Source organism: Corvus cornix, chromosome 7 (assembly GCF_000738735.6).
Source record: "Corvus cornix cornix isolate S_Up_H32 chromosome 7, ASM73873v5, whole genome shotgun sequence".
In the NCBI taxonomy this organism is placed as follows: Eukaryota; Metazoa; Chordata; class Aves; order Passeriformes; family Corvidae; genus Corvus; species Corvus cornix.
In genome coordinates this window covers 9954780-9981282 of record NC_046337.1, presented here as the reverse complement: position 1 = coordinate 9981282, position 26503 = coordinate 9954780, and the positions used below count along the sequence as shown (strand labels likewise).

The 26503-nt window shown below is 43.5% G+C and overlaps 1 protein-coding gene across 12 annotated transcripts in view; it reads left to right on the top strand.

Annotated features, from left to right (window-relative positions):
- The window catches only part of KALRN (kalirin RhoGEF kinase), a 484636-nt gene that overhangs the window by 153487 nt on the left and 304646 nt on the right, over positions 1–26503 (top strand). For all 12 annotated transcript variants that reach the window (XM_039555510.1, XM_039555513.1, XM_039555508.1 and 9 more), the window contains 2 exons: positions 4447–4521; positions 15260–15374. In XM_039555510.1, coding sequence (XP_039411444.1) covers positions 4447–4521; positions 15260–15374 — 190 coding nt within the window. The remainder of the gene's footprint in view (positions 1–4446; positions 4522–15259; positions 15375–26503) is intronic.

Genomic DNA, 26503 nt, shown 5'->3' with positions numbered 1-26503 from the left:
CTGGGAGATAAATGCCCCAAAAACTGGGGTATGGGAGTGGGAGTATAGAAATACAGGAGAGGCCTTTACTGGGGGAAGAAGAAATACGGACCAGATTAATCCTACTGTTGCATCCTGGACTCCAGTGGAGTTCTTCGAGGGATGGGTTTAGCCCAAGGAGTTCAGTTTTGTTTGGTTAAAGAAATTTTATGCCAAAGTTTTAAAATAGTGAAAGCTGTTCTGAGAACTATGAGAATGTGGGCTGCCTTTCTTGAAATGTTGCATGGGACTTGGGATGAACAACTCTTGCTGAAGGCATCAGGAGCCAAGTGATTAAGCCCCATGCAGTGCTCTGACAGGAGGCCTTCTTCTTGCCTACGCATACTTTTTTTAAGTATAGAAAGTATTTCCATATTTCCAGCAGCTGATCTTTATTTGAAGCCAAGAGCTGCATTTTTCAGATTAGAACTGAGGCTTTTCTAGGAAAAGCCACTCTGGAGCAGACCATTGCTCTATCTAGCCCAAGACAGTGTCTCCAACAGAGATCCTGCACTCTGCTTAGAGAAAGAAATACTAAAGCTCACAGGGCTCTCTCTGGGGATAATTTATTTTTCACTCCAAGAGTTACAGCTTGGCTTTCACTTCAAAGTCTGTAGGCTTACATTCTTTCCAAAACTCTTGCTTATTTTATTAATCTTTATGGTTCTCTGGAGATGTTTGTTGTTTGCAGATCTCCAACCTGTTCAGGAAGCCCCTTGAGCTGCTGACCTCCATGTCCTTCAGCAGTGAGCTCTCCAGGCCAACTGGGGCATTTGTGCAGGGGAAAAACAAATTTCTCAATTTCAGAATTGCTGCGTTTACCATGGAAGCATGCCTTAAGCTTCTCAGCTCACCCATCTGGTTTCTCATTACAGCATCTCATCTAAAACTGTGAGCTTCTTCTGCCACCCAGGGAATCCCTTCTAGGAGATGTTCTGTGCACACGTGATGCTGCTCTGCCCTGAAACGTAAATCAGCCATGCTGAGGATCCACTCTTAATTCTTCAGTCCTTCCAAGTTTACAAGAGCACATACTGTCGGCTGCTCAGGCTGACATGGTGTGCTTTCTTGTTGGGTCACTGGAGTAATAAAAATTTGTGGCCAGTCATAGTGTCCCTGCTCTGTGAGTAGCACACTAAGCCAGGATGTGATGAAGGTGTGAGGGGCTGCAGGGTGACAGGGTCACAGCACTGTGCTCTCTGTGCCTCTCTTTTGGTAAAGGGGTGATTGAAGTGCTCGAGTACCTTGGCAGACCATGCAGGTAGAAAGCAAGAGGGGCTTTGTTGTGTAGTCCCATGTTTATGAGGATGGTGAACCAGCAAACCAATGCATGGACAATGGGCAGGATGGCTCAGTGTTCAGCCTGCCCTTCCTTCGTCCCTTTGTCCTTCTCTGTCCATCTGCTGCAGAGAGGAGCAGTAGAGAGGTGTAGGGCAGACTACAAAGCACAGCCTTTGTGTGCGCGGGGCTCTCTGGCAAAATGAGATGGTGCTCTGCAGACATGGCCTTGGATCCAGCACACAAACAAACAAAACAAATGTATTAGAAACAGCTGGGGAACAGGATGAAAATGAGCATCATTAGGGATATGCTTATAATAACTTACAAGCTGGGGAATGCAACATTGCTATGCTGGGCCCTTCTGGAGACAGATTTGCTGTTGCTTTTGGAGTCTTTGTTACAGCCATTGGTTTTCCCATTTATGCATACCTTGCCCCAGCTCTTGCTGGCAACCTGACAGCATGCTCTGAGATGTAGCCTCCAATGAAAGGATTTTGTCAGGAACTGGAGCAACCTCTGGAAGCACTGGCCATGGCCTCATCTGTGGGTCATGAGCTGCTACTTGGTTGAACACCGTGCATTGCTTTAGGTGCTGATCTGCCTTCCAGAGTTTCCTTCCTCATCCCAAGGGAAGTTTTGCAGCTCTTGGGACTTCTTGTTTATTCCTTGGTTGTAGGACAGCCTCACAGTTTTCCAATTCATTCATCATTTATTTTGGAGTGTGTTTGACCTGTCCTGGGCAATACTGAGAAAGGGGAAAGTACTTGCTGCAGCACTATCCCCACTCAAGTCTTTTCTCGCCTCTCTTATGCACAGTCAGGACACAGGGGCTGTTAGCAAAGAGCCCCTTGCCTGCAGCCTGCCCTGCTACAGCTCAGGAGGTGACCATCTTTTAAAGTCATACATTTCTCTCCCAGTCTCCATGCGTATTTCCTCTATGAGATGCAGTCCTTCCTTGCAGGAGTGTCTGAAACTGGCCTTCAGCCCTCAGTATAGTGGGTTCTTGCTAAGAAGTCCTTATGGTATGCTTTACATACGCCCACCAGCTTTTTTTAGTAATGCTCACAAAGATTTCAGTTGCATAGTCTGCTGCACAGTTGGATGCTTAAGAATTGATTTTGCCATTTTCCTGACAAATTTAACAAATACTGGCCAAGACTCTACTTGCACTGACACTTGCAGCTGGATAAATTTTGCCCACTACTCCACTTGAGTGTCTTCAAACCCTCATGATGTGTCTCACACATTGACTGTTCCTGTTTGCTTCATGGTTGGATGAGATGCTTATATACAGAGCTGCCTAAATTCCAAATGTTGCCTGTGGCTGAGCAGTTCCTACCTTTGATGTGAGAGCTAGCCGCAGCCTGGGATCTGAGAGGTTATTCTTGTCAAGAGGAGAAGTTAATAGCAAAGTCTCATATATTTAACACAGAGTGCACAAAGTCCTGCTTACTTGAACACAGAAAGAGTTCAGCAATCAGGAGTCATTTCCCTGTTCCCCAAACATTTTACTGACACAGTGCACTCTTTAGGCATCCCTCGGGACTGTGCTCCAGTGCCTGTTCAAATTGCAGTTACTTTGGTCTTGGCCTTACACTGAATTACCTCAGTCCTTTGACTACTGGTTTTCACTAGCTGTAGGTTTAGCTGGTGAGCTTACACGTCTCCTGGAGACACCTGAGAGCAACTGGGGACAAAGAGAGTTAGCTGTAGCTTTTGGTCACCAGGGAGGGACATATTTACGTGTACAAGACATCCTTGTTGCACAGTCTAACTGTGAATGGCAAAAGCCACTAACTCAACCATAATAACACTAACACTTGTAGTTCAGCTGCAGGTGAAAATGGCTGATTTGGTCTTCATCTTGTCTGTTCCAAATGTCTGCATGGATTGGACCACTTTGCCTTTGCAGGCTGCATGTTGGGAGCAATAGATGACAATATAAAAGGGGTGCTTTTATCCCCAATCCCTCTTTCAGACCCAAACAGTCAGGGTATCATCTGCTGTGTTCAGTGAGGAGGGTGTGATGGCCGCAGCAATGCCCTGTTTCTAGCAAGCTGCTTAGTGAGAAGATTTTCTTGCCCTGGCATCATCTCAGAAGAATGGTGGTTGCTGCCTGCCTGCCTGTGAAAGGCAGAAAGGGAAAATACAGGGTTTCAAATATGTTATATTATTTGGTGAGCTGGAATAGATCTAAGACCATATGGAAGATCACTTGTCATGATGGCTATTCACTACCCAGTGATGGATGACTTATTTTTCAGGGGAACGGCAAAGATGTCCTTCAAACACACCTTTTGTGGGAATAGCAGTGGCTGGCTTGGTTACTCTGGGGTGATCCCTTACTGCCGGTCTTTTGCAAAGCCAAAAGATACTGCTGGCACCTAAAACTGTGGGCAGCTCTGTTCCCAAGAGAGTAAAATTCTGTAATTTCTTAGGTGAACATTTAGGAGACCTGAAGTAATTTGTCACTTCAGGGAATACAAATGGCCTGCTCAGGTATGCTTAATCAAACAGCATGTATTACCTGAGGATGTGCAGGGGCTTCAAACCTCTCCTTACCCAGGGAAAACTTTGGCTGGCTTGTAAGGAGCATGTCCTCCGAGTGTGGTCCCATCTTGAACCATTCCATCTCAGCTGTGCTGTGCACAGCAGAAAGGGGGAAAGGAGAAAATCCCTTTTTAAGCCAGTCCCTGTGCAAATCTGTCTCAAGGGCTGGTGCTAAATGGATGTGTATGTGCTGTAATGTTCCCTGCAATTTTACCTGGGCTATGTTCAGAAGAGTGAAGGGAGAAAGCTCCTGACGCGCTGTACAAGATGGGCATCTCCCAGGCTTGATAGTATGGTTTGTGAAAAAGGCAGCAGGGATTAAACTGGTTACTTGGTGGGAAATCTGTTAATCTTTCAGAATTTCTGAAGGATAGAGCAATGAGCTGATTCTCGGTATTTAATTTTTTTCCATTAACATATCTCTATTGATGTTGATGCTGTTTGTTCATCAGCCATTTGGGTCTGTTTCTTGGTGCTTTTATGTAATTTATAGCATTTCTCCAGTCTGATTTTTGACAAACATGGCATGTCCATGAAGCTGGGAGCAAGAACCTGCTCTCTTCTAACGTGGCTTTCCTGTTTTTCTCTGTTTTGCAGGTTCTTTTCGAAATGATGGTTTAAAAGCTGCTGATGTCCTTCCTATACTGAAGGAGAAAGTGGCCTTTGTGTCAGGTGAGCATATCTTTCTTTGATCCCTCCAGTCCATGAGCACTGTCTGCCACATCCTGGTCCTTATGATGCTGCAGAATCTCGAGGGACTGGTTTCATGTTTGAACTTGGTAATACTTAAATTAGTTCTTTGCTAAGAAAAGGGCTGTATGTGGACCAGGAGTATCCAGTAATACTGAGGGCATTGGAAACTGGTCCATGTTGATTTTCTTCATATTCTGAAACAGGGGCAAATGAGCAGCACAGGTAGGATGAAAGGCACCTTCTTAGCTCCAGCCCAGATGTGAGCTGTCTCAGCATGCAGAACACTTCAGGGATCCTGCTTTTGGTTCAAGGTCAGTGGATAGCATTAAATTCCTGTATCTAGGAAGCACTCAGACCCATAAATCACTGGTGTTCCATTTACAGTCCCAATCGACTTGCAGTTAAAAGTACCATTGATGCTGCATTTGCATAATAACTCAGATGCTCAAAGTTCTCCTGCCATTCTGTACAAAGATTTACAGCCTTCATTCAGGAGACAAATCTCAAGCATCTGGGGGTGGATCAGGACTAGACAATATGGAAGAGGCTTTGAGAATAGCTTGGATGATAGTGCTTCTGGTGTGAATTACAACTTGTCAGTGAGAGGGGGAAGAGAAAGTCTGAAGCAATCATAATCTTGCATGAAGTCACTCAAATTGGCAGCATAAACCCAGGGTATTTCCAGTGGCAGCATTTTTGATGATTACAAACCATTCAGGCTGCTTGCAATGAGAAAACCTCCATCAAGAACAGCCAGCTCCCCTTGTTTGCAGTCTTTGCTTTTTTGTTTCCTTCATCTCCACAGTAATGCTGACTGCAGAGGGGAGGAGGTTGCAGCAAGGCTGTTAGGTGCCCACACTCTTCCTCCCTGGCTCTCTCCCCGGGTGCTGGAGTTGAGTCCCCAGGCCCATGAGGATGGGGCTCATCACCCTGCTGAGCCATGGAGATGTCATCCAGGGAAGAAAAGCTTTCCCCTTGACTGATAGCTGGTGTGAGATACCTTCCCATATAGGAACAGTTAAATGGCCCAGGGATCATGAGTCCAGCTGTGACCTGGGGAAACAATTTGAGGATCTATAAATGCTAAACTTTCTCATCAATGACATGAAAATCCAGGAGTTTGAGGGAAGTTTCTGAAACACCAAGTCTTGTCTGAAACCCTAAAACTATCCCAACAGTACTCACATGCAGGAACACTTTATCTCACACTGAAGTCTCATTCTGAATGTCCTGAAATGTTTTACATGGTTGGCTTTAACTGCTCCGAAGAGGGGAACATAGTCATAAAAACACAGCGTACCTGCACACTTGTTTGTGACACAAAAGCTGAACCGGGTGCTCTGGGAAAGTGAAGGGGAGGAATTTATGCAGGGACTGTACTGCAATTTAGTTTTTGGCTTCTGCTGTTGCTTTGCATGGAATGACTGCAGGATCATTTGGTAATTCACGGAATCTTTAATAATGACAACCTGTCTGGATTGTTTATGTAGCCCCTTCCACTGACGGTGCCTGTGTTCAGCTCTGAGCCAGAGGGTCTCACATCAAATCATCAGCTCATTAGACACTGTCCTGTGCCAAGCCTGCCTTGCAGAGGGGGGTGTTAAATAAGCAGCACCAACACAATCCCCCGGGCTTTCACACCATGATCCACTGCAGGCAGGGTACAGTTTGCTCCATATAGACTCACCAGCCTCCAGACTTGGATCTGCTCAAAATGTGCTGTTCCTGACATAGCTAGAGGTCCTGGGATTTACACCTCCTCTTCATGGTCTCCAAATGCAATGACTACAGGCAGCAGTTGCCTTTGCAGGCAGAGCACTCTGAACTGCTGGTGTTCACTGCAATAGCCCCAGAATTCCCTTCCAGCCCAGAGTGTAAGTACTGCCCAGTGTTCCCCTGGACTGTTGTAATAAAGCAGATTAAGAAAATTATTTTAGCATTTCAGCTGATGGCTCGGTTCTTTTAAATTAAAATGGAATAATTTCCTAGGCTATGCTTTGAGCACAGAAGAGAAAATGTTTGACAAAACAGAAAAATCAAATACCTGGACTTTCCAAGATCAACAAATAAAAAAGTTCTGTAGTTAGCACAGCCTCTGAGAGCACATTGTGTTTTAATCAGGCTTCTTTGAGGAACAGGAGAGTTTTATTGAATCTTCTTCAGAGTTTAATACTACAGTTAATTTTAACAATAACAGTACAGTAAAGTTGTCAAGGGGGTTCTCCTTACACCAGCAGAATTTATCAGCACACACAAAAACTCTCAGCTGAACATGTCAGTTACATAGTTTATCGCTTTTCTCATCAGCTGTGGCTCACCAGCTTGTTTGTCTGTGATTCAACAGGAAAATTGCAGGGAACACACAAGACCCTTCAGGCAGGGGCTGCACTTTGCTTTGTGTTGCAGTGGATGCTCCACACCTGGACCCTGCAAAGCAAAAGGGCAGAACAGGCAGGGCAGGGAGAGCAGCTGCCGCCTGCTTCACAGCAGGCACAACAGGACCTGCTTGCACAGCCGTGTCATCTCAGAGGAGCACTCAGGCTTTCACAAGTGCACTTAATTTCAGAGTTGACATACAGCTCTAACTGTCTGGGCACAGATTCATCCAGCCTAAGTGCTGTCTGGGGCTCTGTGCCTGGCACTTCCCCTTGGCTGGCTGAGCCAGCAGCAAGCAGCGGGCGCGGGGCTCTGCATCTGCATCCCTGCACCGCGGGAAAGTTGAGGGGTGGTGGATAACATCAAGATTTTTTCCTGGAACTAGTTCTTGGTTTCTTCCAGTGATCTCATGTATGAGCTAGACTGAACCTGAACAAAGTTCACATGTGTGTCTAAAGAGTACCTGAAAATCCCATTCCATAGCTCCTATGCAGAGCAATGGAGTGAGCAGTTGCGGGTGGGGTGCATCCCAGCCATCGCTGTCTGATTGCTTCCATCACTGACCTCCTGGAAGCAGATTAAGCAGGGGGCTGGCAAGGGGGAGGCTTTGGCCACCTGCTTGTTGTCTAAACCCTAATAAAATCTTGGCTTTGCCTGGGTGGTTCAATGTGCTGCTTTCAGCAATGGAATGGCTTTGGGAGCCATTAGGGAGTGAGTTACAAGCCAGAGACTGATTTTTGTATTCTGAGGAGGAGAGGAAGTAAAACAGGTTGTAGATTATTTTAGGTGCTTTTTTTCAGTGAGAGGTGGTGAAATATTTTGGAAACTGGGCTTATAGTCTTTCTTGGGAAACACAGACGTGGTGTAAACTGGGGCATTGTTCAGCTGCTTGATTATATTTATGGGAGATTTTCTATTGATCAGTGCAGTACAGAACAAAGTGGATGAACTTTCAAGAGAGGGAAGGGAATGTGTTATCATGTTCCCTTCCCATGCACAGAACTTTTCATGTACTTAGGCTATAAAAAGCTTGTTAGTTGACTGATGTCATGGGTCTCGCAGAAAGCGTTTCCCAACATCCCACCCAGAGGAGTTTCTCAGGATCCTTCCTGGTACTTCCGCTCCCTGGAGGGCTTGGAAGAGTGGTGGCGCGTGGGCTCCTGCTGTCATCCAGGTACTGTCTGCTCATCTGCCGAGGCAGGAGTACAAAGGAGGAGGCTGGCCAGGTTTCTGAGAGCGTGGTTGAGCACGGAGGAATCAGCAGCAGAGGGTGTAATAAGCTGGTGAGCTACTGCAGCTGTGACAAGCAGAGCTCCCAGCATGTGTCTGCAAAGCGGGAGGTTTTTCTGTGTGCTTTGGGCACCAAAAGGGCACAGAGCAGGGAGAGGTGGATGCAGTAACAGCTCAGCCATCTCCAACCTTTGGTAGCCCACTGTCTCCAACCGCACGTCTCGGGAGCAGTCTCGTTGTTGGGTCAGAGTAACGTCTGAACCTGACTGAGAGCCTTAAGGAAAAGCAGAGATTTCCTGAAAGGTCTTCCAGAGGAGGACTTTCAAGGTAAATAGTTCTAAAGAAAGGACAGCTTTGCAATTAGGTTCCACCAAATTTAGGCCAGCAGGATGAATCAAAGAGGAAAACTCAGAGAAGACACTGACCTTCCCAAAAACTTGTCCAAGGACACCACAGGTTGCTTAGTGTCAGGGGTACCACATGTAGAGGTGCATGTTTTTACTTTTTCTGCAATGGATGCACTTCACTCTTCAGAGAGAGGGTTGAAATGAGACCCCCCAGTGCCTCTGGGCACTGGAAGAGTTCACATCCTGGTTTCAGGGGGTCTCAGATGCTGATTTGTGGACATTGGAATTTGTATTGGGTTGGGAATAAAATTAACCAAAATATTTAATTTGTGAATGATGTAAACATTTTGTATTTGCACAAAAAGTTTTTATTTAAATTAAAAGTTTCCATTCTCCTCTTCCTCTGGAATGGAGATTTCAAATGAAGCATCAACAATTCTTCTATATTTTGTTACAGAAAAATATCTTCCATTTTATACCATTCCCTGGTGTAGTTTGAAATCAATGGAGATTTCAAAAAAGGGAAATCTGCTATTAGAAAAGCATGATTATTTCTCCATGCTTGTCTCAAATGAGGAAGAGAAGGAGTGTATGATCAGGGTGTATCTGACCTCTCTTTGTTTCTCCTTATTCTGTACAGCTTCTAGCACTGTGCCCTGTGGTGTGAGTTTGGAGTGTCTGTCTGTACCACCACCAGCAGTGACGGCATCACCATGTGCTCTTCCCTTCCCTTTTCCAGCAGCAAGAGGGGTGTTTTGTAGTGCAGTAGGTTTTGCAGTGGGGTGTTTTGTGTTAGAAGATTTGGGGTTTATTTTGTTCAGTCTCTCATACATACAGCTATTCCCATACATCTGCAATAGAGGACACAAGATCAACAAACGTTATTTGTAGCTGGGGCATAAGGCAGAGAGCTTTAGTGTCAGTGTTGAAGAGGAAGGTACAAGTGCTCCCCTGACTCCTCAGCAATCCAGCTACTTCCAGAGAAAAAAACCAAGCTCCTCTGTACTCTCTCTGGAAGTTTTCCTTCCACATAGGAAGGTATTCCCTTCCTTTTAATGAGTCTCACTTGTCCTTAGTTATGCCTTGCTGGAATAACTTTCTTTTTGGGAAATGAAATTATTTCCCCTGTGGCTTGTTGGCCAGTGTATATTTAAAATTAAAGAAGTACCCCAAAATACTTGCATAAAGCAGTGAAAACTAATTACAAGTCACAACAGGTGGTCTCTTCAAATCCATGCAGTGGCTTTGGGTGATTGAAGAACAAATTTACTTGGTAGGAAACAGGACCCTTCAGTTTCAGATGCTGCACTGGGTGTCCCATCTACAGCCTCTGACCTGCTCTGCCAGGTGATCTTCTGGTGAGAACAATTAGCCTTGTTTGGAGTCACTAACCCTAAAAGTAATGTTGTAAGGGTTTGCCATTAGAATTTGATTTGGGCAATTGACTCTGAGACATGGATGCTGCAAAGAGCAGCACTCTGGAGAATCAGGCCCCGGTGATTGCACTGCAGCTGTGTTAATTGGCTTGTTGTGGGAGCTTAAATTTCCATCACTTGCACTAGAATCACCTGATTGATACCAGCTGAATTGGAGGGTGGTCACACAGCTAATCCTATGTATGACCCTTGCAACTAATTAGTCTGTCTTGAAACTGAAGGAGTTTTAGTATAGAAGTCTGCTTGCAGTAAGTCCAGTAGCAAGCAGACTCTCCCAGTGAGAGCTCAGCTATGACAGGGAAAGGAATGTTATTTCAAGACTCTGGATACCAATTCCTTGATACTTTCCTTTCCTAGGAAGTCTGTTAATTAGATTTAGAAATCCAGAGTGTATTGTTTATCACCGTATTGAAGTGCCTGACATCAACTGAGCTCTGTCTGTCTCCTAGTTCTCTTCATTATAATTCATTTTTTCACCATATTTTGGACTGAAATACCTGATGAGGATTATTTCAGCTTCTCTGGAAACTCACTTACAGTCTCAGCAGGGTCTACAACATAAAGATTGATCAGCTTATGATCTACAGGGTCAGATGAAGTGGCGCATTCACTTGAACTGCAGTAGACATCTGAACAGAGGCCAGAGACACTGTGTGCTGCTCCTGCTTCCGTTGCTGGTGTGCTGCAGGGTGTTAGAAAAGGTTCTTGGGAACCTTCACATGCGTGGACGTTTGCCTGTCTCTGGTTAATCCTTGTGAATTCATGCTTATGAAGGGAGTGTGAAAGGAAGCAGAGGGTTTAAAACCCTTAAATGTGGATCACTGCAAGCAGGTAAGGATCGTGGTGGAAGGGCTGACAGAACTGGAGAGATGCAGAAACAGAGCTTGATAAAATCATTATCTGCTGTATGCAGGAAGCCTGCATTAACGGAAACTGATAATTTCCTGTCCTCAACAGGACTACAAATAGCTGGAATTCCAGTTTATTGTGTATTAACAGGGATGGATGTGCCTCGGGACTTGAGATTGGTAAAGCCTGTACACAGAGTTCATGTCACTTACACTTTGGGGTGGCCAATTTCTTGGCTTACCTGTGGGCATTTGGTGCCACTGTATGCAGAAACATTTGGGCCCACTGGTTAGAGGTGTCATGTTCAGGCAGCTGCCAGAACAGGGATCTTGTCACTGGAGTCTCTTTCCTCTTAGTTGCAGGCTTGACTGAAAAAGTGGTTATCAGAAAGCCACTGACTGTGGTGCTTGCCTGCATGCAGGTTTTCTGAGGTTTCTTTAAGGTTTTCTTTTAATGTGGTATGCATCACGATGCCTTGTGCCATCACTGCAATGTCCCTTGGATGATTTGTGGAGGAAAAAATTATGTGATCCCACTTCTGGGAATAAAACCTGAATTTAGCCATGGGCTCTTATAGGACAGAAGAAAGAGAGATGGGAAGAACTGGCAAGCAAGCCACTGACAGGAAAGGCCATTAGCAAAGGATTTTGTAGGAGAAATGCAAGGCATATATGGCTAAATATTTGTTCTCAGTGTACTTTGTGCCCTGAAGAACATGTGTTTTTCTAACTCTTTTTTTTCCAGAGCACTAATAACTAGACCATCTGTTTGCCTCTCTAAATCAGAGCAAAGCTCATGAAAACCCAACTTGAAAAACAGTAAGAAATTATCAGCTGTTTGTTTTAGCATTTAATAACTGTAATTAGCAAACCTAATGACATGTTTGATTATTGCATCCCATTTCTGTGAGTCCAGGGGGAGGCAGGAGATGGGACTTATTGATTAGAGCAACTGAGACTCCTGGCTTCCTTCTACTTTTCATTGTCCTTTAAAACAATGTGCTGAGTAGCTCTCTGAAGACTGCATGTACAATCGATGTGGAGATCATGGCTGACTTGGGGCAAGATTTGTCTCCCTGAGTGGATTAGTAACAAGCAGAGACAGATTCTTAAGCACTGTGAAGCTCTAACACAGTGGATCAAGTCAGAAAACCTCAGTTCTACTCCTGGTTTTTAAGTGACTCACTGTGGGATCTGCGCTGAACTTCTTCCCTTCTCAGTACTTTATTATTCCCCTCAGTAAAAAGATAATAGTAAAGAAAAGCAATGGTATAGACAGAGTCCCTGCACAGCCAATGCCAGAAGATTTTCTTCTCTTTTAGTGCCTGTTGCTACTTCTTAGCAGGCTCCATTAGAGGAGATGAGTGTCCTTATGTAAGTATGTTTGATGGTGCCAATACCCCCTTTAGTCTGCCTAGAAAAGCTGAGATTTTGGGTTACAAAGTGCAAGGAAAACGCAGCGTATTATCAGTATTTAAGAGAGTAAACCAGTTACTGAACTCTGCAAATCTGATGGAGAATTAAATATACAGTGGTTAGCTCTAGAAGAAATCTGATGTTTCTTTATACAAGCTCTTGATAAAATTGTAAATTATGTAGGGATTCATAAAAATTAGGGATTTCTCAGTAATTTGGATTGCATGGAGTTGAAGGACACAATTGAAGGATTCTAATATATATGATGTATTTGTAATAATTTCACTCTATTGCTGAAACCCTAGAGCTGAACTTCCATCAGAAATGAGAAACATTTGTCTCTAAACTTAGCCTATCTTACAGGTTATTATATTTTACCCAAGTCTTCTTGTTTTTGTGTGTTGTAAGACTAGAAGGAATCAGTCCAGGCACTTATTTTATCCTTCCATCATCCAGAAACCTCCAACTGGGTCATCATGTAACCTTCCCCCTCCAATGAGAATTAACCCATTTTCTCTGGTCTGTCCTGCTAACTTCTGACCCTGTGCCTGAGCCTTATTTATCCTGCTCCCCTGAGGACAGTTTAGATGAACTGTTGAGGGACAATTTTTATCCTGAAGCAAAGACAGGACAGGAATGTTCTGGATCCTATTTTCTCTTCTGTTGCTGAAATCCTTGTGTTGCTGTTACTAAAAGGGTAAAGAATTTTCTGACTTAATGTTTTCAGCCTACCAGAATTTACACAGGTTTCTTATTTATTTATTTTTTAGAGCTCACTTTGGTGGAATGGTAGGTGTTAAAGGGGTCCCTGCCTAGAAACACAAGGTTGGGTTTATGAAGCCAAGGTGAATGGGCAGCATCAGTGATTAGTGCTGCTGGGCTGTGGGAAGCTCATGGCCCTTTCCAGGTGTTTCATATCCTGGGAGAGGATTATAAATGTGGGCTTGGATGTCTTCTGATCATAACTCTTGGTGCTTTTCCACGCTGTACCAATATTTAAATAATTGGGAATGGAGGAGAGAGAGAGCCTGAATGAGTAGCGGGTAGCATGTTCTTCTGGGATGCAGTTCAAGTTAAGGTCTCTGCTTCAGCAAATATCTGGAAGCTTTTGAAAGCCTCAGTTACATCTTGATATGATGGGAAATTTTTCAAAACCTTGAAAAGCTTCTTGTGTTGAAAATATATTTCCTTCCAGCTTTAGTTACTGCATTGGTCACTGTATTTGCTATTCTATTAGTTACTGTATTTGCTATTCTATAGGCTGGCTTGCTTTTCTGTTGGACACATATCATGCATGATATAATGGTTTGGCATTGATGTGGTGTGTGAAATAATCTCAACAAAGGGAGAATGTACTTAAAATGAAGAAGCTTTTTTTCATAAAAAGGTCTGAAAATTTAAATGAGTTTATTTCCTTGTAAACTGCATCCTTTCTTACATTATGCCCCCATTTTCATGCTATGTGGCAGAGGTGTGGATCTGCCAAGGTGACGCTGAATTCCAATGGACCTTCCTCACCTTCATGGTGTAAAGCCAAAGGCAAATAGAAGGCACAGAGATTTGGGTGGAGATTAGAGAGGACAGTTTTTGTACTCCGTATGTACCGCTATCTGCATGAGGGCTCAAAATAAAGATGACATCTGTTGTTTGCCTCTCCATTTGTGTCCCTGGACAAATCAGACATGACCTGGTTCCAATGGAGACTTGCACAATGTAGCCCTTCAGGTGTATTGCATCCACTGAAAACCATGGGAATGTGAAGGCTGATGAACAGTGACATGGGGTACCAGTGGCATCTCTGTCTATATAATGAAGTTTGTGTAACAGACTGTCTTGTACAGGCAGCAGTGATGTAGAAGACTCTCTAGGCAGGTCTTAGCAATTAAAAATTATCTTTATTTTAAGAAAACTTATATATAGTAACAGGAATGTGCCAATAGCACAGCCTGCAGGTGTCCCAAGTTCTTAATGAGAGAGCGCAGTGTAGATCAGTGCCGGAGATGTTCATGTCCTTGTGTAGCTTTTTCTTCTTGTTGGCCAAGTGAATTAGCTCAGAAAGCATGTGGGTTTCCTTTCTCAGAAGTGATATTTCTGTTAAAGGGATTATACTTTCCATTGAGAAGTGCAAACTCATGTGCATTTTTACAGCTTGTTTGTGAGGTCCTTGCAGTTCCATGCTAGCTTTTTGAGCTGTAGTTTAGCTTAACTTTTTCCTAGATAACAGTGCAAACATGTATCTAACAACACACAATTCCTGGAAAAAATCCTGAGATAATATGTGAAGAAAGAACTAAACATTGAGTGATGCACTATATTTCAGTTTCAATCTTCTTAAACTCTATTTACAGGAGAGAATAAAATAAGGTGCTGTAGAATAGATGGTATAGTTCAGGGTAGAGTCATTCCTTTATGGCTAAGCCTTTAGACAATTTTTGTAAAAGATGAAGGGCCAGACACTGACAGTTTAAAATAAGGGTTTTTTTAAGACAGGAAAGCTACAGGAAACCCCCCTCCAAACAATTACTCTGATTGCCAGCAACAATTTATAGATAGAAAGCTTAGGAGACATGAACTTCTAATCAAAATTTCATTTTAATGAATGATCTGATAGATTAGAGCATTGTGCTGCATAAACGTTACTTGGATACATCCCTTCAAAGTGGCAGGACGTGGTAAACTATCTTGGAATGAATGGTGCAACACAGTGAGTAACAGTGAAAAATGCTTTCCCTCTCTTGCTGTTGACCAGTTTAAAACTATCCCCACAGTAGGCTTTCATTAGCATTGCCTGCTTGGAGTGGCAACTTAGATTTGATGGGATTAGGTGAAAGAAGAAGTGCTAGTAGCAATTTTCCTTGTGTGGGTTTTTTTTTTTTTTCTTATATCCCCTGTTTGGAGCTCCAGCAAATGCAAGCTTGTCTTCCTCAATTAGGCAAGTCTGAAAGCTACAACGGGTGTGCAGACTCTTAAATGTGCTGTAATTTATATTTATCAATTTGGTGCACATAGTTTTTTTGACGTGTGCTTCCTGCCTGATTTTCTAACAATCCTTTATTTTCCACAGGTGGCCGTGATAAACGAGGTGGTCCTGTCTTGACCTTCCCAGCCCGCAGCAATCATGACAGAATAAGGCAGGAAGACCTTCGGAAACTTGTGACTTATTTGGCCAGCGTGCCAAGGTAAAGCTAGAAAGAAAACACTTCAAAGCTTAGGGTGGATGGGTGGGTGGGGAACTTGTTCTTGGCAGTTGCTGATTTCCAAGTATTAACATTTAGTACCTTGAGTTCTTGGGGCGGAGGAACAAAAGTGTTCCCTTCCTCCTCCTGTGTGTGCTCCGGTGGTTTTTATGGCACACGTGGTAATGCAGGAGCCCCAGAGCGGGGACAGTGGGAGCAAACCTGGGCTTCAAGCTCCTCACAGCAACGAGGAGCAGCTCTCATTCTCCATGTTTCTATGCAACTGTTTCAGGGGAGTGCAAAGGGGGGAATGCTTAGAGGTCTGCAGTTAAATATAGCAAGCTGGAGAGAGCCTGCTGTCTGTTGTTGCTTTTTAATACCTTGTAGGAGAGATACCTCGGGAGAGCTGGCGTAGGGGACTGTAGTTGCTGGGGAGGAGAGAGTGCCTGTACAAGGAGGCAGATCTTGGTGCCCCAGCACTTTCCAAAGATTTCTCCAGGGTGGGGAAGGAACATGGGTGGACTCAGGAGGAAACTTTCAAAGAAAGCGTTTCAAATTGTTCTGAATGTAAACCACCACCTTTCCCCGCATTAGTCTCTGTGGCTCTCTTCCAACAAGCAAGTCCCCATCCTTTTCCCAGGGATGCTGGAGGAAAGGTGTGTTGCCAGAGCATATTTATTTTTTCAAGCTTTGGGAGATCATTTATAGGGCTCAGTGCCCAGATAGGTATTTCTGATCCAGCCTTAGAGAGTATGAGATTACATATGCCCTCATCCACCTTCCTTTTCCTGTTTTTAAGCTTGCCAAATATCCTTGCCCAGAAAGTACTGCACCAGCTATTGAGGTGAGCGTTACCCCAGGGCAGGTGAGGGACTGAGAAGGGATGCTCAGGGTTGTAGGAACACATCCTGTGCCACCCAGGAGCTCCTTCTCTTTTAAACCCCCAGAACATGAGTTGTTACACAATTGCATGTTTTGGCAAAGAGTGTGAAGTTAAGACATGACGAGCAGGTGGGTTGGCTGCATCTAGAAGTCAAGAGGTAAGGGTCTTGGAAATGCACTCGGTTCCTTAAACGTGCAATGTGCAGAGGACAAAGGTTGTGTTTGGTATGGTAGAGGGTTAAGGGCTGTTTGGAGACTTAATCACCTGGCTGCAGAGCAAGTGGCAAATGCAGCTGTGTGTACCAGATCTGCCAGGGCTTGTTTCCTGGAAGTTGTAAGTCCTCTGGTGATGCACTTTTTGCTCTGTTGGACTTTCAGTTGTCAAGGTTTTATTAATAAGCTGAGTCTCCCCACCCCCCTCATTTTATCCTCTAGCCAGCTCCATTTTCAACCATATTGTGAGAGAGATTACAGACATGCTGCAGGGCTGGGGAGCAGTAGGTCACTCCCTGGGAGTGTGCCCCAGAGCTTGGTAATTCCCCCCAGCTGCTGCAGTAATGAAACTGGTCCCTACATCTTACCATTTTTTGCATGGTTGCAGGTATGAAGATTGCTTTGGGTTGCAAGCAATTGCAGAGCAAAAATTACTTTCTAACATGTCAACCTTTTCTATTAATTGCTCTTCCCTCATGGAGGTGGCAGTAATAGAAAGATACATCTTTTCTGTTCCCCCCTGTCATACAACTGAATCAATTAGCTCAGTCTTTGATGCTGCTTTTGGTTGCCTCACTCTGGATCAGAGCAGCAGTGATTTTTCTCTGATGATACAGAACCTGGGGTCAGAGGTATGTGCTGAAGGAGCCAATATAAGACCTAGCTGCCTGTCTCTCTAGAAACGTTAAAAAAACATTCTCCTCCTGGTGGTCACTACAAGGCCTTGTTCTGTCCTGGTGTGTGAAGCCTTTGGAGATGTCTCTCTAGTTATACTGGAGAATATCCCTTCCTCTGTGGTACAATCTCCTGTCATGAAAATGTGCCCAGCAGTGAGGGGCTTCCCAAGTATCCTTGCAGAATGGACCTCTGGAGGTATTAACTGGAGTACTCTTTCCTTCTTGGGATATTTGCCCATTGAGAGGTGTGGAGCAGAAAGCAGCAAGAATGATCAGAGGTCTTGAAAAAGTGGCCTGTCAAGGAAGGATTAAATGTGTAGAGGTTGTTCAGTTGTAGAGAGTGAAAAGGGTCCATGCAAGTATGTTGTGATGCTGCAAAAGGAGAGAGTTTGTAGGGTGAAGGCAAACAAATGTGTTACACTGAAGCAAGTGAAGATTAGGCTGGATATGAGGAAAAGATTTGTAATGGATCCCCATTAGCACTATAAGTCATCTAATTTTTTTCTTAGATCTTTCTATTGCTGTATAGACAAGCCTCTGGAATTGATATAAATGTTATGGAGAGGGTATGCTAGATCAGGAGGTTATTTTTCCCAGTTCCTCCTAGTCCTGTTTTGTCTCGTGCAACAGCTGTGAACTCACTGCTGTAGGAGGGAAATGTGACCACAAACTTCATGGGCTTAGCGCATGGGATTGTGTAACCTATGTGGTGTAAGGAAACACTGAAAACTCATTTTCCCTAAACGTTTTGTTCACTTTAACAAGGGCAAGCAGCAAGCAGAGCTTTCAAACTTATGTTTTGGAAACAAATATATGGAAGGAACAGTTGGAATTCCTATCGCTGACTCTCAGCTCATGTTTATTCCAAGATGAGTGCTGTAGTTACTAACTGCATCAGCCATCCACCAAAATAAACAATGTCATTAGCAGAGACTCTGAGCAGGATGTCAGAAGAAACTGCTCTGATGTTGAGTGCTAAAAGGGGAAGAGTTTTTTGTGCTAGCTGAAAAACTAAAAATTCTTTGGGAAAAAGAGCCTGTAATTTATCATATTGACACCAGGATAATAATTCTTTCTTTATTCTCGGTGCATTGGTTTCTGAGTGAGACAGATTGCTCTCCACGTTGATACTATCTGTCACTTAACCCTTGTTTTATATCTTAATGGAGGGGGCAGAGGTGGCGCAGTGCTGGGAGCTTGGAGCAGGTATGAGATTGGTGATGAAATGTGATGACAGATTAGGGTAAGTGAAACCAGGGTCTTGCTAGCAGTTTTCAAAGTTTCTGATTCAGCTTTCTGCAGTTCCTTCTTCAAAACCAGAATAATAATGTGGGCTCTCTGAAAGCAGCTATGTGTGCTTGAGTTAGAGCAGAATAGTGAGGGCTTTCATGCAGCTGGGAGCCACAGTCAGGCAGGTGCCTGCAGGCAGTGGGGTTTCCTGTGTGGCTGAGGATTACTGCCTGGGGGTGAAGATCTAGGAACACAGCTTGTTCCTATCCCAAAATGGTAACTTTTCAGTCCATAGTGCCTGGGGTAATTTAAAGCTCCTGGAAGGTTCAAAAGCCTGATCTTGCAGTTTTGGGGAGGAGGAGGAGGTTGTGAGTGGGTATCCTGACACTATAAAATAATGTGCTCCTGCTTTGGTGCCCTACCTTGGTTCTTTCAGGCATATCACAAGGTCCTTTTCTTTAAACAGTGCCACTGTAATTAGTTACTAAGAAACGAAGATGCTATTCATTAGATATAATGATAATTGCCACAGATGCCAAGTTTCTACTACTCTGCCATTTTCTGCTTGGTTTACATTTGCACTAATGCTTTCTGGGTAGGCGAAGCTGTATTTCTTGTGACTCAGGATAGCTTCTATTTACATGCAAATTTAAATGGATGCAATGTTTAGAAATTTGGAGGGCGTGGCTGAATCGAGGATAACATGTTGTTTATGATCAGTGGAGCTGAGGGAGAATTTTCTGGCCTTGCTGAGGATTTTATATTTTAACACCACTGCAGTGCCATCTATTCCAGTAGACTGAGCTTTGATTTATATGTGTGTAAATGAAACTAGCACCAGGCCAATCTCCTCTGCAAGCCCTTTGGAATTAGGAATTAAGTTATGTGTAGGCTATAGGAGGATAAAAAGGAGACAGAATATTATTAGCCTGAGTTATCTCCTCGAATGGTGAAGCAATACGACGAAGGAAATGTTCTCTGTCAGCTATAGTGAACCTTCCAGCTGAACACATCAATCTGTTCTGGAGCCAAGATAAGCAATCTTCGGTGCTCTCTGCAGAGCGGAAACCCAAGATGCCTCAGGGACCTGTGTTTTTAAAGACATCTACTTTTTATTTGTCCTCTGTTCAAAAAGCTGCTCAAATGTTTCCCTGTTCTGAGGGACATCCAGGGCTCATAACAGCAGCAAAGTGTTTCCAAGGGCCAGCCTTGTGTGTTTGAACAGCTCCTCAGAACTGCCCAAGCTTGATGAGAGGTGCTAGGAACAGTAAAACAACTGAAGTGCCCCTAATAATTAGTTCAGTGACTGGGGCTTTGTAAAATTAGAAGAACAATACAGGGAATGGCAAAATGTAGCAATACTCACCCACTCTTGGATTTATTTTAAGCTCTTCTCCAGTGACCTGTGGTACTGTGTATATTAGCTCCTCTGACCGGGAGTAGTGTGAAACTCATTTTGTTGATTGATAGGAATTAAACCCTAGAGCTCTGCTTTTTGTTATGTGATCTTAGCACAGAAGGAGGTTTTGAGGACTTTTTTTTTTTTTCCTGGAGGCTATTGTAGATCTACAAAAATAACCATCTATTTAAAAAATAACACCAGGGACTTCATACTAATTTTAGTAACTAAATATCTGGTGCCATCGATAAGATAATTATTCTACCATACACATGTACCAAAATACAGCAGTAAAAAATGTGGTGGAACTAATGAGCCTAATGGAGACTTAGTATTCTGATATAATCTGAAAAATAATTGTAAGGTATTTTGGAGAAAGGGGTTCATTGGAAGTAAATAACTGATATGAGTACTGGTGAATTTAAGAGTGTTTTGCCACTCTGTAGCCAGTTCAAATCCAGCCTCTACCATATGTGGTATTGGTGTGTGATGTTTTTATCACTCTGTTAGGGATTGGGGGACTTCTGTTGAAGTGGTGGTGTTCTTACCTTGTCTTATTAAAAGGCTGCTGAGCTCACTGCTCTGTGTTGCTTTCTGTGTCCTCTTACTGACTACCTCACGGCCAAGTTACTTGTTCACTGCTTGTTGGAAATCAGCACTTCAAAAGGGGATCTCTGATTTCCTTCTAGCTGTGTTAATAACCTGTTGAGGCATTTTATTCCTAGATGAGTGGATGTTGGCTATAATTGATGTTGAAATTCTGCAGCAAGTGTCTACAGCTGCAACCTTGGAAAGTCCCATTTACCAGAAGCTGTTAGAAAATGTGGACTTCCTAGAAGTGCAGAGGGAGTGACAAGAGCTGTCAGAGCCTGGGGAGCAGGAGTTAGGAGAAAAGATTGAAGGTGTTGGGGATGCTTACGTTAGAGAGGGAAAATAAAGTGATGTGGTAAAATGCACTCTGCAAGCCTGAGCTAATATAAACAATTTAGTCTCAGTGCACATGAAAAATGGGGAAAAAAAAGAAAGTGAAAAAAATCACAGATTGAAAAACTGAAGCAGGTTTCTGTATCCTCCCCATCTTGAAGACCCTGTTAGGAGGTGTGTCAGGAGGTACCCAGGTCTCATCACGCCTGTCTTGCATCAGAGGCATGAAAACAAGTCACTCCAGCTTTTGTGACACTGTTTTGTATAACGATGTGGGGTTTTTAAACAAATACACAATTTTAATTTCCTTTGTTTGTTTTTAAATGAACACAAACCTGAGGGGGGGGGGGTGGGATTTGGTCTTGGTTTCCAAATTACTTCCTGCTTTCACTGCCTGTTGCTATTTTTCTGGATAGTGTGAGGTCCAATCTTGCACAGCTTTGGACCTAAAGCAGATACCCTCTATTCCTCTGCCCTCTATGGGAGCTGAGAGTGCTCTCTGAGTGATTCCAGCCTGGTTACCTGCTGAGCCCTGTTCTACTGTTCAGCTCCATAAGAGTGCAAGTGTTTTCAGACTGGTTTTGTGATAAGCAGCACAAATAGCATGATACAGAGCTTTGCAGTTGGTGTACTGTGAACTGCACAGCTCATGTAGCCTTTTCCCTCTAAAGACTAATAAAAGGCACTGTAAGCTGGGCTCTGCATCTCATTTCTAGCAGTGATCATCGATATGGGTCTAACAGAAGTTTCTCTATTGTGAAATAGAAGCAAATGAGATTAACTTAATGTTAATATTGAAACAAGCTCATGAAGATTTCATTATCTTTCTATTTATTATTCTTGTTTCAGAATGTGAGTTTGGCAATTGAAATAAATAAAATAAAGGTTGGTGTTCTCTCAAGAGTGAATTCCTTATTTAAAGTAAACTCCTTAAAGTACTTACAAAGGGATTTGCAAAGTATTTTCTAAGTTGTTTATCTTGTATCCAAACATTTTGTACTGTTTTGGAAGACCTGAAAATCTTACTGGTTCTTTTTGCCCACTAAATTCTACAATATTTGTTTATTCTTAAGTATAGCTTGCTCCATTTAATTATATTTTAATTGTATTCCAATAAATAATTGAAGTTACTGATTGCCACATGCAGAGAAACTAGGATTTCAACTTGTCATTGTGTTTTTAAGCATTGTATTCAACACTCAACATCTGCTTAATTTTAGACTATAAATCTGCAAATGAAAACAGTTAATATGAAGGAATCCCTCATTTATTATGTCTGAATTATTTCCAAGGCAATTGTTCTATTTTACAGTGTAGGGGAGGGAGTTCAGTTCACTCTTACTGCCAACCATGCAGACTCATGCTGAGATTTCAAAGTCATACTGGGTTCTTTCTGGTTCATCTAATATCTCCAGCACAAATTCAGGGTGGTTAATAATTTGAAGATTTAGGATTGCAGAGAGCACTACAGGCCAAGTTTAACATACGAGGGAAATGCACGGGTCTGGAAGAGAAGTTCCCTTTCCTGGCACTGGGCTGTTTTCCATCCCAGTGGGAGCTCAGTCGTACCTTCTTCAGTGGAGTCAGTGCATAGGGCTGGTGGAGGGAACACATCCAATGAAATAAAAGGTTACTGTTTTACTTTGTGCTCTTCCCAGGCTGCAAAAGTAAGCACCTCTACCCAGTTCAGGTCCAATGACTTTATTGCTTCAGCCCTGCTCTCCCAGCTGCAGAGCATTTCTCCTTCCCACAGGCAGTGCGTTCAGGCTGCAAGTTCAGAGCAGCCACAAGGATGGCAGGGAGTGGATTCCCAGCCACAGCTCTTGCAGCACCACCACACCTGGCCTCTCTCTTTCTTACTGGGAGAGGAGCAATGCTGTTAAAACCCTCTGAGCACAGTAAGAGATGCCTGTGGCAGTGCTTCCTGCCAAAGCCAGGGCCAAGGGGACCTGGAGACCACTACCTCCTACATGGGTGGTGATTCCATGCAGTAACATCAGCTGAGCCTTCTCAAGGTTTGTCAAGGGTCTGAGCTTTGCCAAGGCCCTGAGAAAACCTCAGATGTCTTCTCAGGGGAGCCTCAGGTGTTGCTCAGCTTCCCTGCAGGGGCTGCGAGGTGCTGGTTTTGGGTCTCTCACACAAGATGGGTGCCTGTCCTTTGCAGCCACTGCCCATGTTGCTGTATTTCTGTTAGCAATGATGTAGGTAGTACCTCACTGCATTGCCAACAGAGGATTCTGGCTGGGAAGGATTCTGCTTGGATTTCTCCAAATCTGGAGCAAACAGCAAAACAACTCCCCTCACTGTGCATGCCACCACTGCTGGGACACAGGAGCCACCATGGCCTAGTGACACCCAGTGGTTCTGGTAGGGTCTGGGGCCTGATCCCATCCCCTGAGTTGTCTCATGTAGAGCTGTGCTGCACACTCTGCTTTTTGAGCTCTGTCCAGGCCCTCAGTCTGGCGATTAGATCAGCATTGTTCCTCCTCCTAAATGGCTTTTGCATGTTGGTTGTACCAGCATCTGCTGCCTGGAGGCAGGAGTTGAGGTGATGGAGAAAAGGCAGAAACTTGTAAACTACGATATATCCTGCACCCATTCTCTGGTGAGGGAGCGGGTACCACAGGCTGCTATAAATTTTATTCAGAGCATCATTTTCTCCATCCTCTTCCTCAGTGGCTCTGACAAGTCTTTTGTGAGTCTCTGCAGCACACCTCCCCATGCTGCCCTCTCTGGCCTTGGCCATGCTAGTGCTGGTGTAAAGCTCTTGCATGTTCCTCATGGGCCTTTTAACCATCAGAACTGTGGCTCCACCATGCTCCAAGAGGTCCAGGCAGCAGTGACTGGGAGAATTCCTCAGAGAAGGCAGGCTTGTGCTAATGTGAGCAGTAATTCAGAAGAGCTAAAATTAGCAGACAGAGAGGTTTTGTGGGAGCGTCTCGCTGGCAGCAGAGCTGGCACAGGCTGTGCACAGTTCCCTCCTGAAGCTGTCAGCAGCCGTCAGTGGAATATGCAGCAGTTCAGCCAATCCTAAATTTTCTTTTAGGTGATCTCTTTCCTACAGTTTTTGCAGAGACTGTAAAATAGTTTTTGTCTCATTCCACTATGGATGCTTGTGTTCCTCATCAGTAACTCCAGTATGTGCTATATCCTTTTCACTATTAGAAATTATTACTATTTGGAAGTGGCTTATGCCATCTCTTCATGGATGTCATTAGAAGCAGGAAAACAACTGCTGTGCTTTGCAGTCTATTTTGTAACGGGCATATTGTCCAAGGTATCTCAACATCCATGGAAAGCTCTTCTAAACTCCCATGGAGAATGGATGAGATCTTTGCTGTGTGCCAGTATGAAGCAAGTAATAGGAGATGCAGAAGTGGAGTCGTCTCAGCCTAGACAGCCTGTTTGTTATCCTCATTGGATGCATGGAGGTGTTGGGGATGCTGCTCCAAACTCTGGGTTCCCCAGTGCACTGCTCGGGTAGGACTGAGGATATGTTTTCAGGAATATATTTTTAGCTGTATCTCCAAATGAATGATAAAAAGCTGATGCCATCATGCTGTCTGTCAGTCACTGTTAAACCAAATCTGTCAGGGAAAATGTTGAAGAATATTAAATTTCTACAAATGTAATGAGAATAGACAGCTGCATCAAGGAAAGAGACCTAATTAGTGTACACAGAGAGGGGAAGGTGGTCTGAAGTCAGCCCTTCTTAGAGACTGGAGGTGTGGGGGTATCTCTAGATCATGTAAGAGGCACATTTGTTATTAACCATTAGAGAATCAATGTGCAAACCACTACCAAGGGTTTGGCAGTTCTCATGCTCGTAAAAGCACATGCTAGTTTATGGTATTAGAAAATTTGATCATATTAAGACAGAACAATGACCAATTCACGGTAACATGTGGGATTGAGCAGGATAGCATGGAAAGTATGGCTTGGGACTGGCAAAATTTGTCTCCGAGGTTGGGATGCTCAGTTCCCTGCTGTTTGCAAAGGGAATTGGTATCCAAGTTTGGTAGACAGTTGTAAATCTCATCAATGGTTTCTTCTCGTTTTCCACAAGGTGTTCCTAACCAAGTCTGTGGTGTTTTATGTCTTCCTTGCGGATCCTGGCACAGCTTCAGAGTTCCCTGTGGATCCTGAAGCACTGCATGTAGCAAAACATAATTGTAACTCTATGGTGTGAGACTGCTGGGGTACTTAGATTAAGAGAAAAAAGAGAGAAAGAAATACTTTAATACAAAGTAAAATCATAAATAAGAAAAATAATTCTAGACTGTCTCCCCCCAGGAAAAGGCAGCAGAGTGTAATTCAGACATGCTTTTGGTTTGGCAAACATTGTCTGGTCAGCAACGTGTGCCACGTTGGGCAGGATTCGTTTCCCTGACTGTGTACACAGGGCTTTATTTTATGTCTAGCTTTAAAGAGAAACTGTAGTCTCTAGAGAATTTTCCAGTGATGTAATATTTTAGAAAGATCCTTTGTGGTATTTCACCAACAAGGCAAAGCACCAAAACAGCTTTCCCTTGTCCTGCAACTGTTTTCAGGGAAATGTTCCACCTCTTAAACATGCCTGCACTACAGTGCAAACAAGAGAAAGCAGGAACCTGCTGTAAGCTCCATGCTGTATTTACAAGGGACATCTTTGCTGAATGGTCCTTTTGGTTAAAGTCATTGAATAGAAATTGTAATAGAGCATGGGCTTTGTAGAATAATTGCATCCCTCTCCAAAAATCATAGCAGCAGTAGTCCATCTCCAGCCAGATTCAGGCTGCTTTCATATGCCTTTCCTGTCCCTTTCCCCTGTTTCACACAAGAAAGAATTGACAGTTTCTAATATTAATGCTGTGCTATTAGAAAACTTTCACTAGAAGGATAAGTTAAGTTTTATAGTTTGTTTATTTATTTGAGGGTCTGCCAAGCCAAATGCTTGTGCTATTTTTGTTGTCATTCAGGATCGAACAGATACTACTTTTTGAAGTTTAGTTTGAAAGAATTACTAATTAAAAGTACTTTTTGCTTGGTATAATTCAGCCCTTCTTCCTCCACTACTCCTAAACAAGTTATTAAGTGTACACATTTAAGGAATAGAAATAATGTGGATACCAATACAGCATTAATACAGAGATGGGTGGGATCCTTGACAGGAACTTGATGACATTTTAAAATGCACATTGTACTCATATATGGGCTGTGATACTGTGGAATTCCGGGAGGGATTTTCAAATTTTCCTTGTATGTTGCCATTCTGCAAGTCATGGTTCATGGCTTTGATGTTCTTGAGGGACAATCTGCAAAACCCTTAGTGTCAGGTCAAGAGGGAATGCTGTGTTCTGAAGTGCTGTTGCATGGTATTTAGCTGCTCCATGGGCAAAAATCACATTCCACTGGGAATAAAAAGAGTTTTTTATACCTTAGAGAACTCCCAATGGGCTTCCTGTACATGTGCCGTCTGCTATGCACCTACACTTTGAATGTCACATGGAAAAGGCATGCATACTACCTACACACTACACAGTCGTGGTAGATGGAGACCACTATTTGTTAAATTATACTGCTATAAACTATATGTCTAAATTAGTTTCCCATCATTTCTCATTATTTGCATGTTAATTTAATGCTAGTGAAAAATTAGCTACAAGCAATGTAGGCTTCTGGTACTGATTACTGTCCTCTCTTGGAAAACGACCAACAACATCCCTGGTTAAAATGATTTAGGAGGTCTCTTCTATCTCAGTCTTCTGTGATTCAGCAGTTGACTTCCCTAGAGGCCAAAGTCCTCTGTTAATGCAGCAATGCAAATT